This window comes from Eurosta solidaginis, chromosome 3, assembly GCF_040869045.1.
Source record: "Eurosta solidaginis isolate ZX-2024a chromosome 3, ASM4086904v1, whole genome shotgun sequence".
Taxonomy (NCBI): Eukaryota; Metazoa; Arthropoda; class Insecta; order Diptera; family Tephritidae; genus Eurosta; species Eurosta solidaginis.
This window is the reverse complement of record NC_090321.1, coordinates 31,148,421-31,164,263: the sequence shown is the minus strand read 5'-3', so window position 1 is coordinate 31,164,263 and position 15,843 is coordinate 31,148,421. Positions and strand designations below refer to the sequence as shown.

Here is a 15,843-nt window from a genome sequence, read left to right as displayed (position 1 = left end):
TTACCTGCACTCGCCGTTCTAAGATGACCATTTGACTTCGCACTCGATCAGCTTCTCGTGCCTGTATGATCATTTTGTCTACATCAACGTAAAGCTCATTAAACCGTTTGACCTCATTACGCAAGTTTTCCAACCAGGGCGAAGCAGGTGAGATAGTCTAAGTGGATTTGAATAAAGACTTGGTGATCCCATTAGCTACTTTGTAAACTTACTTTTGTTAAACTTCCAGGCTCAAAACCAGCTTGATATAATTCCGCTTGAAGATATAGGCGCTGCTGTAGATTTTGGGAACTCTCCAAAAAGGAATTGATAAATCTGTGAAAAATAGAAATTTAATAAGCTGCAACGCAAGTAAACCAACCTCACAATCTAACACTATTTTCGACTCTTCATTACAAAAACAAAATAATAGTCTGACTTCACTTACTTGACTCCCACTGCCTGCAGTTCTCCGGAGCCGCCGCCACTATTCAGCATACCCACAAGCAGCCGAAAACGTACCGGTTCACTGCAACGTAAACGTAACGTTGACATAGCCTCCGAGACTGCTGTGTGACCCGATACAACCGACTTATGGGAACCATGACCCAGCGCCGATTTGTTGCAAGCCGCTGTCATTAGTTGCATTGCCAAGATACGCGCACGTATACCCTGACCCGTGGCTGAGGTTGCCAATGGCATTAAACCCATCGGCGTTGTACCCAAACGTGCGGCTGCATCCAATGAACGTGAACAACATATGCTCAGGCATTGACTACAGAAAATTATAGTGAAGTGAGTTAAACATGGTGTAAAAAATGAATGAAGAAGTAACACTACTCACAGACAGGCTAATTCATCAAGTAAGGCACGCCTTTGATAGGATTGTGTATTACGTGGCATTGAAGCTGTCATTTGAGTCGCTGTTATCACGGAGTTGCTCGCTTGTGAAAGCTGTATGGCGCGTAACACTCCGAGTAGTAGACTAATGCCATCTGAAGGTGTGGCGACGAATTCTTGAACAAAACTGTGCAGGTGGGAAAGATTATGAGCATAGAAAATAAGATGAGTTATTTGCATAAGAAATGTAAATAGGTATTTGGTATTGAGCATCCGAGTTTCTCTTTAGACTAGAATGAGCTCTGGCAACATTTTCTGAATATTTTTTTTGCGAGAGATCTTTTAACTTACCTTGGAAAGGAAACACGCAAATCCGCTCGCAGCTTCGTTAATAGATCTGTTACCGAAGCGAATTGCCGCAAGGACATCTCACCATCACTCTCTGGTGCTGGTATGGGGCTCCTTTGAAAAAAAAAAAAATAAAACAAAAAACATAAGTTATGATGCAGTGCAAACATATGTAGAACGAATAGGTTCTCTTAAGATGCCACAACGCCGGAAAGTCAATAAAACAATGTAATTTTTAAAAGTTTTGGATTTGCTTTCAATATAACATTGGAAAAGAGTAAAGACGTGTATGGGGAAAACTTCTAAATATACAAAAATTCAGAAAGGCCAGAGATATTTAGCAGAAAATGGAAACACTTACAGACTTTCTTTCTGCCTCTTCTAGCTCCGTAGAAGTATAAAGCCTGGCGATGATAAGGCCAAAATAAAATCCTTTTAAAAAATAAAAGCCAAGCTTGTGAGAGTAGAGCATACAAAGTCCAACTTCTGTGAAGCTCTTAAAGATCATGTACTATGTCATACATTTAATTAGCAGGCACTGTGAAGATCCACGAGCTGGCTACAAAGAAGGTAGACATGGATGCGTTAAGCCCCAATTTCACCATTGACATAAAAGAGATGGAATCAATTCCCAAGCGGGTTAGGCGACATAGACTTTATCCAAGGCTTGCCGACAAAAAACGTGCCCTTGACATACGAGCTAGTAACTGATGGTGCTAGGACTATCCGTAACGTTACCTAAAAGTTCTGGAAGTGTTTTAACGGTTACAATATCAACAGCGAGGTTATAAGTTTGAGCCTAAATTCAGATTAGACCGGGCTTCCTGAATATTAGTGCGCAAAAACGAGTTTCAATTTTAAACTAGAGAGTGGACGGTGGCCAGGTTTCGAATCGACGTGGCCCGGATTGCAGCAGTGTGCTCGATTCCCTGAGCTATCATATGTGTGTAACCAAACACAAAAAAGAATCTTTGACTTACAGCCCTTTTCACAAATTAAATTTTTCATTTTTAGCAATAAATTTAAACTCTTAAGTTTGTTTTTAAATCATAAATGTATACAAGTTTGTGATTTAAGACTTTTTGGGTTTGTTTCTAAAACCATTTTGAGATTTTAGACGTATTGTTCAATTAAGTTTAAAATTTAAACCCAAAAAAGTAGGAAACCAGAATAGTAAATTGAGAGGTTTTGAATTTTGTTAAAAACAAGTTTGAAAAATTGTTCAAACCGATAAAGAGCTTAAAATTTAGGCTCAAATTTCTAACCGTGAGGGGATAGCCAAGCCAATCTGACTCGAATAAAAGAAAACACGCTTAAATGTTTTGATCCAACCCACACCACCTAGAACTGCCAAAGTTCCAGCAGTAGAAAAAATATTTATGTAACCTGGGCAAGCTACTCGAGCAAGTGCTGGCTGGAAGCTCCGCTAGAAATGCGAACATTTCTTTCTTGTCTAAAAGTAAATGGCTTTCAACAGAAAATGGTGTCGCAAACGGCCATAGGTGGTAGGTAGATCTTCTGTACATCCATATGCATGTAAATCGTTCGCATTAGACTTGGAGTTAATAAAATATTTCAGAATCGAACCATTGGAACCTAGCAAAAACACCTTCTCATTTTGTTTACATTCCATAATTTAATTTAGTACGTAAATAATTTAGGCCTGAAGTGCCTAATTTTTCCGGAGTAAATATACGAGACTTGAAACAGTATTGGCGATCATCGTAAGCAAATACCAAAAAAACTCAAATTATATTTACTTGTATTCTGCATGCTTATTTGGCAAAGTCGCTGATTTGTGATTGAGTTGATCTTTATGGCTGCCATTTGTTGCTGTAGATGCCTCATTGTTGTTGTCATATATTGAACGTACATTCTGACCACTTTGACGTTGACCGAATTTTTTCAATGACTGCACATAGTCCTCTGGATTATAAACAGGTGGTCGTTGATTTTCCTGAAAAGAGAGAAAGGCCGAATGAATGCTACAAAAAATTTAGTAAAAAATTCAAAAATCTTATTGCCAAGTGTTATTATTCACACATATTTAAAGAATATTTTACTACATTTCTATCATAAATATTATTCGGCGTAAGCGCGCGCTTAAAATTTAACTATCTTGTTCCCTGCTCTAACATTCGATTCCGGCGCTCCACCAATCAAAATCAAATATCCTCTTCCGTAATATCTCTAATGCAGTAACATAATATAACAGTGTCGACTATTTTCTGTACGATTGACCGCCAAATACAACACGCTGTTAAGTTAGCCTCCGAGGTGGAGGAGTTAAGTATGGTGAGCTATGGTGAACTTAGTTGATGAACTGTAAGCAACAGCGTTTAGCTGTGACTCATACTCCGCTGGCATGAATACAGCTGTTAGCTGTTACTAATTACAGTCCTCGATAGTATAGTGGTTAGTATCCCCGCCTGTCACGCGGGAGACCGGGGTTCAATTCCCCGTCGGGGAGTTATTGAAGGTAAATCAAATCTTTTTGTATTTTTATAAATTATTATGCAGTATTAAATTTTCTTCAAGTATTTTTGAAAGTATATTATTATTATAATATATAGTATATATATGTAGGATAATAGTTAAGGCGGCGACTGTAGTTGATAGGACAACGACATCTGTTTGTAAACCTCAGATAACAATAACTGGCGACGCCTACATGCGTCCCATTAATTACAACACTGATTAGTCACTTGCGCAACCCTTTCGCGTCGCTGCGAAGGTAACCGAAATATTCAAATGTTTTCAGTTTCAATTAGATCCGCGTCACGACAAGTAAAACGCCTCCAATACCGCGCCGGTAGCTCGAAAAGTGAACTTAATTACTTAAATTAAAACTTATTTCTAATCAACTTAACTTTATATTAATTCTAACTTAATCTAAATATAATATAATAAACTGTTTGTGTTTAAATAACAATTCTCAAGCATTACTGGGAAAAAAGGGGGTGTAAAAAGGTAAGAATCCCCACAGTGGTGTCAGAAGTGAAAGAAAATTTGTGAAAAGTGCCAGAAATATCAAATAAAAGTTTTGTTAAACTAAAACGTGAAGAAAAAGATTTGCAAAAGCTATTAGAATATAGAAGAAAGCCTTTTAAAAAAGGTAAAAAGTAATTTTATAAAGAATCAAAGATTCTAAGAAGCATTACAGTACTGTGCACAAAAATAGATACACAAATTTTTCAAGTAAATGGAAACGTGAAAATACATAAGATTAAACTATTGAAACTAATAAAAGTAAAGACTAAGAAATTTTTAAAAGGCGTCGGTAAGTGGAGGTGCGGAAATGTATGAAAAAATGTGTCATTGTTAAAAATAAAAGCGGAAAAGCTTTACTGGCGATAACCATCATAAGGGAATAATTGCGAGTGGGCAAAAAATACGTGCATATAGAGCTGCAGATTTGATACGCAAATTGCAGCGTGCCTAAGACAGTGGCGTGCAACAGAAAGTTTAAAGTAGTCCTTAGCGGATGTGTGCATGAAGTGCAATGGACAGTTTTGTCAGTTCCTATTAGAGGGAAAAGGGCTGTAGATTGGCAGCAGGTACAGTGTTTGGAAAAAACCGAAGGGTCATACTGTGAAAAGTGTATACTGTACGGAAAGTACAGTGACATCGACAGTGGCATCAGGTCACGAAGAAGCAAAGTAAGCTTCGGGTTTATGAAACTCTAAACGAGCGTCCATTGTGGCGATAGAAAAAGATAGTTTACGGCGTCGGGCAAGAAGCCATAGCAACGCTCCGAAGAGTGTTAGTACATAGCAACAAAAAAAAAAAAACGTTACAATTTGGCGTGGCTTCGTTTTGATAGAAGTAGCCATAACAAAATTCGCATTAGCAAAGTGAGTGCGAAAAAGAGAGCCAAAAGAAAAACTTAAAAGAAAGCCATTGTAACTAAGTGCTCTCTTATGTAAAAAATTTAAAAATTGACTGTACACTTTGTGCAGCAATATAAACATCAAATTTAAAAAGCATCATCATATGCAACCAAAAACGAAGCTAGCAGCGGGCAGAGGATCATCAAAATTCAGCGTGAAACAGCAGAGGCAGCAAATACAGTTGCGGACAAGAACATATACCCGAAGTTACGTAAGAATAAATAATGCATGTTATTACAATGTTAAAATTTTAAAGCAGTTCTTAGTTTTGGAAAAGTTATATAATTTGTTTCTTTTTAAATACTAAATTGTACCAAAAGCGAAGACGAATTTGAATTTATTAAAAATAAAATAAAATAAAATTTTGTAAAGATTTGTAAAAGAAGCGAAAACAGAAGATTTATGTTAAAGGTTAAATAATACAAGAAAAAGAAATAGAATAAGCATTCCAGAATTTAAAATTGATTGTATCACTTAGCGAAGCTTTACTGTTCGTTTTTACCGCAGTAGTCTCTGGATATTTATAACTTTTGTTGTTCAAAAATTGCTTTTGTACCAATTAATTAAATAAGTTTCATTAATTCTACACTAATAGTATTTAGTTATGAAGTAGATTAGTAATTTGACTAAACTAATTTTTAAATTTAAAACGAATTTTAAAATTTTTGAAATTTTTTTTTGACTGCCGGTCGTAATGGAGCGCGTAGAAATTCTTAGTTTAACGGTAGTCGGGCTTAAGGAAAAGTTAGCAGAACTAGGGTGCTCGATCACGGGTCGAAAGACGACTCTGCAAGATAGGCTTTGCGAACATTACGGTTTAGGAGTTATGGATGACGATTCGGATTCGGGCGATGGTGACTCAGCTCATTCATGTGTTAGCACGGCTCCTCAGGTAGTATTAGGGCGGTCCAATTTTACTTTGCGTGATATTGAAGATTCACTGACCTCATTCAGTGGCAATAGTAACCAATCAATTGAAGAGTGGCTTTTAGAATTTGAAAGCAATGCTACGGCTGTTGGTTGGAATGAACTGCAGAAATACATTTATTCTAAACAGTTGTTAAAGGGAGCAGCCAAGATGTTTATTAGGAGTCAACGTAATGTCGTGAATTGGAGCATGCTTAAAGAAGCACTGCGTCAGGAATTTGGGGTGCATGTTTCATCTATAGATGTTCATCGGGCATTAAGGAATCGTCGTAAGCGAGCAAATGAAGATTATAGGGAATATTTGTACAGCTTAATGGAAATAGGTGCGCCAATTAGATTAGACGAGAGGAGTCTAATAGAATATTTTATTGAAGGGATCCCTGATTCAAAGATGGGTAAAAGTAACTTATATCAAGCACGAACCCTGCAGGAACTTAAAGAGCAAATACACGTATATGAAAAAATTCAGGTGGGTAAACCGATTTTTAAGGCAGGTGAATACCAACGCTCAGGCAGTCACCAGACAACTTCCGACGAAGCCAAAAAGGATAGAAAATGTTTTAAATGTAGCAAGATTGGACATATCGCTAAGGATTGTCAGAAATCATCGAACAACTGTTTTAAATGTGGTAAGGCTGGACACCGTGCTGCAGCATGCACAACGGTTAACAAAGAAGATAAAGTCCAAAAGAACAGGGCTAACATAATGAGTAGTGAATGGTGCCGTAAGGTTTTTGGTAAAGGAAATTGTTCGATTTTTAAAGACATTTCCTACAAAGGGGTCACCTTTGGAGCACTTTTGGATACGGGCAGTGATTTGTCTTTAGTAAGGGAAGATGTATGGAAAAAGTTCGGAAACATTAAACTAGAACTGGATATAAGAAGGTTGATGGGTGTGGGCGAAGGGACAATCGCAACTATAGGAAGTTTTGCGATGGACGTTGAGATCGATGGCTTGAGACTGGATGTTAGCTTCCATGTCGTTAAGAAAGAAGATATTATTTATGCAGCAGTTATAGGAAACAACGTACTAAAGTAAGTGGACTTGTTAGTAACTGAAGATGAGGTAGTTTTTCGGAAAAAACAAAGTACTGAGGTAGTAGAAATGGGAGTCTGCAATACAGCTAAAAACGAGCAGAGGCTTGAAGTTCTCCAAGAGTTTGAAAGTCTGTGCATAGCTGAAGATATTAGCGATAGGGAGCTGGCAAACCCTAATCTAGAAAATCTCGATAACAATACGTCAGCGAAAGTAGAAAATTTTATAAATAATTATTCTCCGAAAATGCAACACGAATCACCAGTAGAGATGAAGATTACGTTGGTAGATGATATACCAGTCTATCAGGGACCAATGAGAATTGCTTATAGTGAGAAATGTGAGGTAGATAACCAAGTACAGGAATGGCTCGAGAAGGGTATAATTCAGCAAAGCACGTCAGAGTATGCGTCCCCAATCGTTTTAGTGAAAAAGAAAGACGGGAGTAAGCGACTTTGCTGTGACTATAGGCGTCTTAACAAAAAGATCATGAGAGATAATTTGCCTATGCCTCTCATAGACGACGTAGTCGATAAATTACAAAATTCGTCAGTTTTTCCAACGCTTGACCTGGCTAATGGTTTCTTTCATGTACCTGTTGAGGTTAATTCGCGCAAATACACATCATTTGTGACTCATTGTGGTCAGTACGAGTTTCGATACGTACCTTTCGGTATTTCGAACTCGCCAGCAGTATTTTCGCGGTACATCTTTGCAGTTCTGAGGGATTTGGTTCAAGATGGTACATTCATCACATATATGGATGATATAATCATTCCTTCAAAAAATATAGACGAGGGTATAGAGAAATTGGTAAGGGTATTAAAAAGAGCTGAGACATATAACTTACAAATAACGTGGAAGAAGTGTCAGTTTCTACAGAGAAAGGTGGAATTTTTGGGCTATGTTATAGAGAACGGGACTATCAAACCTTCGATAGAGAAAACGCGTGCTGTAGATAACTTCCCATTACCTCAAGATCGTAAATCAATTCAGCGATTTTTGGGTTTAACCTCTTATTTTAGACGTTTTATTCCTGGTTACGCAACAATAGCTAAGCCACTATCGGATCTCCTTCGGCAGGATAGCAAAGTTTGCTTGGGCGATTTGGAAGTTTCAGCATTCCAGCAACTTAAAATGTCATTAGCTAATGCACCCGTCCTTAGTTTGTATAACCCGAAATCTCAGACGGAGGTGCATGCAGACGCATCGAAGTACGGGTATGGTGCGGTCCTTTTACAAAAGTGCAGTGACGATGAAGAGTTTCATCCCGTACAATATATGAGCCGTAAAACAAAGCCAGCAGAAGACCGTTATCATTCCTACGAGCTTGAAATTCTAGCTATTGTAGAGGCTTTGAAGAAGTGGCGCATATATCTCTTGGGTATGAAATTCAAGATTGTCACAGACTGCAACGCGTTCGCCATGACAATGGGTAAGAAGGATGTACCAGCAAGGATTTCGAGGTGGGCATTATTTTTACAAGATTTCGATTACGAAATTGAGCATAGAGCCGGTTCCAAAATGCGTCACGTGGACGCATTAAGCAGAGTTTCATGTCTAATGTTAGAAGATTCCTTGCAACATAGACTGCGGCAAGCACAGTTAGGTGACGAATGGGTTAGGGCCGTGTTAAAGGTCGCAGGGCAAGAGGAGTATGAGGATTTTTACATTAAGCAGGGCATACTTTTTAAGGATCCAGTCAAAGAACTTATTGTTGTGCCAAGCTCAATGGAAGGTGAGATAATAAGGCTAGCGCATAAGCAAGGGCATTTTGCAGCCAAGCGTACGTAAGAAGCAGTAGAGAAACACTTTTATATTCCAAATTTACCTTCGAAAGCAGCACATGTAGTAAAAAGTTGCATAGAATGCATAGTCTCTGAGAGCAAGCGGGGTAAAAAAGAAGGATTTCTTTCACCAATACAGAAGGAAGACATCCCGTTAGGAACTTATCACGTAGACCATGTCGGGCCAATGGAAGCAACAAACAAACGCTATTGCTACATACTTGTAGTGGTAGATGGTTTCTCTAAGTTTGTATGGCTTTACCCAACAAAAAAAACAGGAGCCGATGAAGTCCTTGATAGGTTGAATAAACAAGCAGCGGTTTTTGGTAAACCTTAGGCGGATTATTTCAGATAGAGGGGCAGCGTTCACGTCAAATTCATTTAAAAAGTATTGTGGAGAGGAGAATATACAGCACGTTCTAGCCAAAATGTGTGGTGATAGTCCGAGCTCCTGGTACAAACATATAGAGAATGTTCAGAAAACGATAAATAACACTGCGCCTAGGAGTACGAAAGTTTCACCATTCAAGCTGTTGACAGGCGTTGAAATGCGTATTCAAGTAATTCCAGATTTGCAGGAAATGTTAGAAGAGGAAGCCATTAAGCAATTTGAGGACGAAAGAGAGGATGTACGTAGGCAAGCCAAAGAGAATATTGAGAAAATTCAGGCTGAGAACCGGAAAACATTTAATCATAAAAGACGCTCCGATACAAAGTACCATATCGATGATTTAGTAGCCATAAAGCGGACACAGTTTGGAACAGGTCTTAAATTGAGACCAAAGTTTTTAGGTCCTTATAAGGTGACCAAAATTTTACGGCACGGTAGGTATGAGGTCAGTAAAGTTGGTGAACATGAAGGACCGAGATCTACCTCAACTGTGGCTGAGCAGATGAAGAGGTGGGAGCCATCGTCCGAGGCCGAACGATAGTCAGGATAGCCGAGTTGTAGGATAATAATTAAGGCGGCGACTGTAGTTGATAGGACAACGACATCTGTTTGTCAACCTCAGATAACAATAACTGGAAACGCCTACATGCGTCCCATTAATTACAACACTGATTAGTCACTTGCGCAACCCTTTCGCGTCACTGCGAAGGTAACCGAAATATTCAAACGTTTTCAGTTGCAATTAGATCCGCGTCATGACAAGTAAAACGCCTCCAATACCGCGCCGGTAGTTCGAAAAGTGAACTTAATTACTTAAATTAAAACTTATTTCTAATCAACTTAACTTTATCTTAATTCTAACTTAATCTAAATATAATATAATAAACTGTTTGTGTTTAAATAACAATTCTCAAGCATTACTGGGAATAAAAGGGGGTGTAAAAAGGTAAGAATCCCCACATATATAAACTATTTTTGAATTTTATTACAATTTATATCTATCTGAAACCACAATGAAAAAAATTGAAAGTTGATCAGATAGAGTAAATTTATTTATTTTTTGTCATTTAAAAAAAGTAACATAATTTGTTTCTTTAAAATTTGTAGATTAATAAGATTTAAGTTTTGTTAATGTTTTGTACGAAAAATAGCATAATTTAATTGCAATTGCTTTTCAACATTACATTAAAATTTGCCCTAGTAAGAAATAACATGCAATGTGGCTGAATATTTTCTATACCAAGCAATCGAACAGCAATCACCCTCGTTTATCTGCATCTCATTCAACTGTGTCATTTTTTACAATTACAGAGCAATAACTTCTTAGAGTGCATTTACTTATTCTGAAGCTTCGGAAAGCTCTTTTCTCTTTATGTGTTCATATTCCTTGAATTCGGGATAAAATGAAAACGGTAGTTCAAAAAAACAAAAAATAATCTGAGTGCTTTCCAGACCCAACGTACTGAGCGTTTTAATGTTCCCATGAGTATTTTATATATTTCAAAAAAAAAAATCTAATTGGCAAAAGGTTTATTCTGCAAGTTATCTCTGTGTTAACTTATTCATTCTATTTCGAATAAACTTTCCATAATTCTGTTACTGTGCCTGAAAACTTAACTTACGGCATCAGAACCGACTACGTCGAGGCAGCTTCTTTGCATGGATATTAATTGCATTCATTTGACTCTTAATATTTCATATCGACCTTGAGGGTACGATGCTTCAACTAGGCATTCACACATCAACAAATCTGGGCCGTTTATACCATTTAAGTTTTGAAAATTTGTTTTCATTCGTAAAATTTACTGATTTCTTGGCAGCGTCGAAATATATATAATATCAGCCAGTAGGTTTAATTCCTTTCAGTTACCTAGGGGGTATAAGGGTACTTTTTGGTACTTTTTGTAATTTCTGCCCCATTTTAACAGATAAAAGCTTTGAATTTCAAACAATGCTTACATATATTACAAACAATTTTGTCTAAAAAAATCCTAGAGATCGGTCATATATATAACTTATATCACATGTTTGCAACGCATCAACAAAAATAAGACTACGGTTTTTGAGGTTGCGTATTTACCATGACGTAGCAAGTGCAAAGCCGAGTATAATTTTTTGGAGAATGCAATGCCAAATATCTATTGCTTTTGGAATGCAATCCACAAAGCATGTTTTTCGATCCAAATTGTGTAGTATATTTACAGGCGCGCATCAACAGAGCCTAGTTACATTAGATTTTTAGCAGCAAGTATTTGGGAGAAAAAGAAACTTTAAAACAAGTAAGAACGGGACTGTCTTCGGCTGTGCCGAAGACTTCATACCTTTCATGAATGGGGCTGAACAATAATCTTATCCCGTTCGTAATTTCCGAATAATCGGATGTATAAGATAAGAAATATATAGTGAACAGATCTGCATACCTTAACGATTTTTAAGATAAATATAAAATAAAAAACAGGTAGGTACTTTGTGTGAGGATGCAAAGTTTCTGGTTTTTTGTGGTCTGCGTGTAAAAACTATGACTACGAATCACGTTTTTCAACAATATATGACGTAAACGTAACTATTTGATGAAATTTGATGAATTTGAAGCTTCTAGCCGTAAAAAGGGGGCAAAAATTGGAGTTTATATAGGGGTATATAATATATATACCACCGATCTCTATGATTTTTTCAGACAACAATATATGCTATATACGTAAGCATATGGTGAAATTTGAAGCGTCTAGCTGTTAAAAAGGGGCAGAAATTGCGCAAAGTTTCTTAACTGAACAATCGGTTGTATGAGATATATACTATATATACCATCGATCTCAATGATTTTTTCAGACAACAATATAATCTATACACGTAAGCATTTGGTGAAAGTTTAAGCTTCTAGCTGTTAAAACGGGGAAGAAATAGCGCAAAGTTTCTTATCTGATCAATCGGTTGTATGGGATATATACTATATATACCACCGGTATCTATGATTTTCTCAGACAACAATATATGCTATACACGTAAGCATTTAGTGAAATTTAAACATATCTAAACGATTTTTAAGATAAATATAAAATAAAAAATAGGTAGGTAATCTGTGTGAGGATGCAAAGCTTCACGTTTTTTGTGGTCTGCATGTAAAAACTATGACTACGAATCACGTATTTCAAAAATATATGACGTAAGCGTAACTATTTGATGAAATTTGATGAATTTTGAAGCTTATAGCCGTAAAAAAGGGGCAAAAATGACAGTTTGTATGAAGTGTATAATATATATACCACCGATCTCTATAATTTTTTCAGACAACAGTATATGCTATATCCGTAAGCATTTTGTGAAATTTGAAGCTTCTAGCTGTTAAAACGGGGCAGAAATTGCGCAAAGTTTCTTATCTGAACAATCGGTTGTATGAGATATATACTATATATACCACCGATCTCTATGATTTTTTCAGACAACAATATATGCTATATACGTAGGCATTTGGTGAAATTTGAAGCTTCTAGCTGTTAAAATGGGGTAGAAATTGCGAAAAGTTTCTTATCTGAACAATCGGTTGTATGAGATATATACTATATATACAACCGATCTCTATGATTTTTTCAGACAACAATATATGCTATATACGTTAGCAATCGGTGAAATTTGAAGCTTATAGCTGTTAAAATGGGGTAGAAATTGCGAAAAGTTTCTTATCTGAACAATCGGTTGTATGAGATATATCCTGTATATACAACCGATCTCTATGATTTTCTCAGACAATAATTTATGCTATATACGTAAGCAATCGGTGGAATTTGAAGCTTATAGCTGTTAAAATGGGGTAGAAATTGCGAAAAGTTTCTTATCTGAACAATCGGTTGTATGAGATATATACTATATATACAACCGATCTCTATGATTTTTTAAGACAACAATATATGCTATATACGTAAGTATTCGGTGAAATTTGAAGCTTCTAGCTGTTAAAATGGGGCTAAAATTTGCCAAAAATATATATATATATACTATATATATATACTATATATACCACCATATATATACTATATATACCACCGATCTTTATGATTTTTTCAGACAACAATATATGCTATATACCTAAGCATTCGTTGAAATTTGAAGCCTCTAGCTCTTAAAATGGGGCAGTAATTACGAAAAGTTCCTTATCTGAACAATCGGTTGTGGGGGATATATACTATATATACGACCGATCTCATCAATTTTTTCAGGCAACTATATGTGCAATATACGAAAGTATATGGTGAAGTTTGAAGCTTCAATCTGTTAAATTGGGTAAGATATTACAAAGATCCTCTTTTTCTGAAAAATCGGTTGTATGGAGGATATATGCTATAGTGGTCCGATCCGGTCGGTTCCGACAAATGTCTAATCGGACACCCAAATACACCCGCTCACCAAATTTTATCAAGATATCTCAAAAATTGAGGGATTAGTTTGCATACAAACAGACAGACGGACAGACGGACAGACGGACATGGCTAAATCAACTCAGCTCTTCAACCTGATTATTTCGGTATACTTAATGGTGGGTCTATCTATTTTCCTTTAAGGACTTACAATTTTCGGTTTCGGGACGAAATTAATATACCATTTCATTTTCATGAAAGGTATAATTAGATGAAGTCTCATGTACAAACAATAACAAATTATTAAGCCCTTTTGAAATCTTTTGTAATAATGTTTTAGGGAATACAAAGTTACGTTTATGTGTATGTCTAAAATTTCTGGTAGCGGCTTACATAATTATTATATTTCTAAACGTATAGTAGTATAGTCTACTTCAATCGTAGTAGAATTCAAAGGCAGTTATGTATCATAGGCAACCCTCTAAAATATACATGCCGATGAGTCATGATGAATATTCATTTTTCCACGGACGATATCGAAATTGTTTCCAAGATTGAGAACCGAGTTTTTATTATGTTGCTACCGTTCTAGGGTTTACTGGAATGGGATATAATCCCCATTGAACCCGTTTTCGCTTCTTTTCGAATTTATAAGATTGTAACTTCTGAGCTCCCTTAAGAATTTAATAATAAAAAAAAAAAAAAAAAATTATTGTGCAATACTTCTTAAAACTCATTCAATTTTACAAATGTAATAAATGAAAATACGATTAAACCAAAGATCTAAAATTGTTTAAGTATGCAGTTTTGTAGCATTATCTTTTTTAGTTTAATAGAGTAGAAGTTGTAAGTCCTTTTTACTCCAACTTTCTTCCATATAAAAAATTAAGTTATCAAATGGAGGAAAAACTAGTACCAATTTCACACTCAATATTCAAAGAGAACAGCATTGCTTGATTTTTTTTAGTTATTTTCGCATTTAAGCCCTTTTTCATTCCAAATTTTGATTCCGGAAAAATATTGGGTATAGCAAACGTGGTTGGTGCAAAAAAAGAAAAAGGAAAGAAAAAGCACTTCCCGTACCGGGAATCGAACCCGGGCCTTCCGGGTGAGAGCCGGATATCCTAACCACTAGACAATACGGGACTGTTAAGCACAAGGCATAAGAAGCCACATATAAACACCAATGATATGGTTTAATTTACCAACTTTTACATTAAGAGAAGAAACTGTTATAACTCAGCAGCGATTTTAATAACAGAGATCATATGTATAAACAGACATTGTATTTTTCAATTGTTTTGCAAGGATTTATATTTAACATGAACTCTTTATACAATTTTTACATTTTTAGCGAATGTGTTATAAAGCATTTAACAGAAAATCTATGGCCAATAACATTAAACTGAAATATGAATAAAGAGAAAAACTTTAACCAAAGGGGGTCGAATAAAGGGCCTGGCGAAGTTGATCATAACGCCATCGTGATAACCATATTCTTACTTTGCACTGTTTGTTGTTTAACCTAAACAATTTGGCAATTTCATAAAAACCCACAAAATGCAAAAAATTACTAACAAGTTCCACAAGTACTAAGTCATAGTCAAAACTTATACAGGAAAAAAATTATATCAAAAAAGTCAACTGAATTATTTATAAGTTATGGATTTGATGAAAAACCAACAACCAATTGGTTGGCTATGGTATGGTTATGGCAAGGGCGTTATGGTATGGCACCATTGACCCATGGTGGAACCATACATGGTGGCAGACGGCGACATACATACATACAAACATAAATAAAAATTCCACGTATTTTGTTTGATGTTAAAATCGTACTGTGTCGGAAGTTGAAGCACCAAATCATATTAAAAAAGGTACCAATCAGCTGATTTCTGGCGGTTACTTATACTGCCGTGCATTGACCAATTACATTGATTTCCATAAGTGTGGTCGAATCTGCTGTTATATGAATATAGATATGACAAGTTTGCCACGGGTTTAACAAGAGAAGTCAACATCTCATACCGTCGTGGTATTAGTTTGGGATTATAGTGGATTTAAATAAACGCTTCGTTCGCTTTGCTGGCACTTTGTCAGACCTATAATACAGCAAGGAGACGCCTTGCTGTTGTTGTTGTTGTAGCGATAAGGTTGCTCCCCATTAAGGTGCTAGCCCGACCATCTCGGGAACGATTTATGTGGCCACATTAAACCTTCAGGCCATTCCCTCCCTGCCCACCCCCAAGTTCCATGAGGAGCTTGGGGTCGCCAGAGCATCTTCTGTTAGTGA

At 36.4% G+C, this 15,843-nt stretch overlaps 1 protein-coding gene and 2 non-coding genes across 7 annotated transcripts in view; 1 reads left to right on the top strand and 2 right to left on the bottom strand.

The window, feature by feature from the left end:
• mwh (multiple wing hairs) overlaps positions 1-15,843 on the bottom strand; it is a 466,270-nt gene that overhangs the window by 1,839 nt on the left and 448,588 nt on the right. For all 5 annotated transcript variants that reach the window (XM_067771283.1, XM_067771285.1, XM_067771284.1 and 2 more), the window contains 6 exons: positions 2,928-3,124; positions 1,171-1,281; positions 824-1,006; positions 428-754; positions 213-315; positions 5-157 (listed from right to left, as the gene is read on the bottom strand). In XM_067771283.1, the coding sequence (XP_067627384.1) occupies positions 5-157; positions 213-315; positions 428-754; positions 824-1,006; positions 1,171-1,281; positions 2,928-3,124 (1,074 nt within the window). The remainder of the gene's footprint in view (positions 1-4; positions 158-212; positions 316-427; positions 755-823; positions 1,007-1,170; positions 1,282-2,927; positions 3,125-15,843) is intronic.
• TRNAD-GUC (transfer RNA aspartic acid (anticodon GUC)) lies at positions 3,566-3,637 on the top strand. The gene has a single exon. It is a non-coding gene; the product is annotated as a tRNA-Asp (tRNA).
• TRNAE-CUC (transfer RNA glutamic acid (anticodon CUC)) lies at positions 14,625-14,696 on the bottom strand. The gene has a single exon. It is a non-coding gene; the product is annotated as a tRNA-Glu (tRNA).